General features: G+C 41.7%; 1 protein-coding gene across 1 annotated transcript in view; it reads left to right on the forward strand.

Annotated features, from left to right (window-relative positions):
• Positions 1–1,064, forward strand: part of LOC101848420 (globin) — a gene marked incomplete in the record, with an annotated part of 87,484 nt that overhangs the window by 59,757 nt on the left and 26,663 nt on the right. The window contains 1 exon segment of the mRNA XM_013079728.2: positions 827–1,007. Within this exon segment, the coding sequence (XP_012935182.1) occupies positions 827–1,007 (181 nt within the window).

A 1,064-nucleotide genomic window follows, 5' to 3' on the forward strand; every position in this document is an offset into this window, starting at 1 on the left:
GAGAGAGAGAGAGAGAGAGAGAGAGAGAGAGAGAGAGAGAGAGAGAGAGAGTGTGTGTGTGTGTGTGTGTGTGTGTAATGGGTAACAAGCCGAACTGACTATTTGAACTGTATTATTTACAAATGTTTTAGGCCCACAAAGACTCAATACGGATATTTTAGGATACCGACTGCTTTGACTTTGTCTGCCAAACCGGACTGAGTGTTGTACAATGTACAATACATCAGCAGAACTGCGGAAATGTTTGATGAAACAGACTTCCCCGTTCAGGAATCAAACTCACGTATTGTGAGTTTTACAGAAGTTTACCAACACATCAATACAAAGACGTAGGTGATCAATGATATAGATTTCCTTTTGGGAATCCGACGTACCTTTAGTGACAAAGGCGAAGACCCTAACCATTAATTTCAACATTTTACACCTTGCTAAGTTAAAGTACATTTTTCAATGTATGGCCCTTTGCTTCTTGACAGACGATCTCAAACTAGTATGCATGATTCAGCTTACCCTGAGCGATAGACGTAGCGAAAGTAAATAGAGTCCATGCTCATGGACACACCTTTTTGGATACAAATGTGTGAGTGTGACTGACTTGAGCATCGTTGCATGTGTATCACTGAATATAACTGTACTGAGAGCAGTTCTGTGTTGATGCTGAATCTTTGCATATGGTATTCTGGTATTATGCACCAACATTTCTCCAATGGCTTAATAAAGTATGCCTAATCTAATCTAATCTAACCTAATCTAATCTAATCTGTAATCTTATTACAAACAACATTGGTTGAGCGAGACTCTGTCAGAATCTCTTGTTTGTCCTCAGACAAGGGCGATAAGTCGCCTCAGAAGACGGAGGTGGTGATGACATTCAACGAGCCCGTTGAACCATTGGACGCCAGTAACAGCAATCTCACCACGCAAGACCGGAACCTGATCAAAGACACAGGGGAGATAATGTTCAATAAGATGCACGTGGAGAACAAGGGAGTGGCATTCCTTATTGCGTGAGTACACACACACACATACACACACACACACACACACACACACACACACACACG

The sequence above is a fragment of the Aplysia californica genome, unplaced genomic scaffold (genome assembly GCF_000002075.1).
Source record: "Aplysia californica isolate F4 #8 unplaced genomic scaffold, AplCal3.0 scaffold00061, whole genome shotgun sequence".
Classification (NCBI taxonomy): Eukaryota; Metazoa; Mollusca; class Gastropoda; order Aplysiida; family Aplysiidae; genus Aplysia; species Aplysia californica.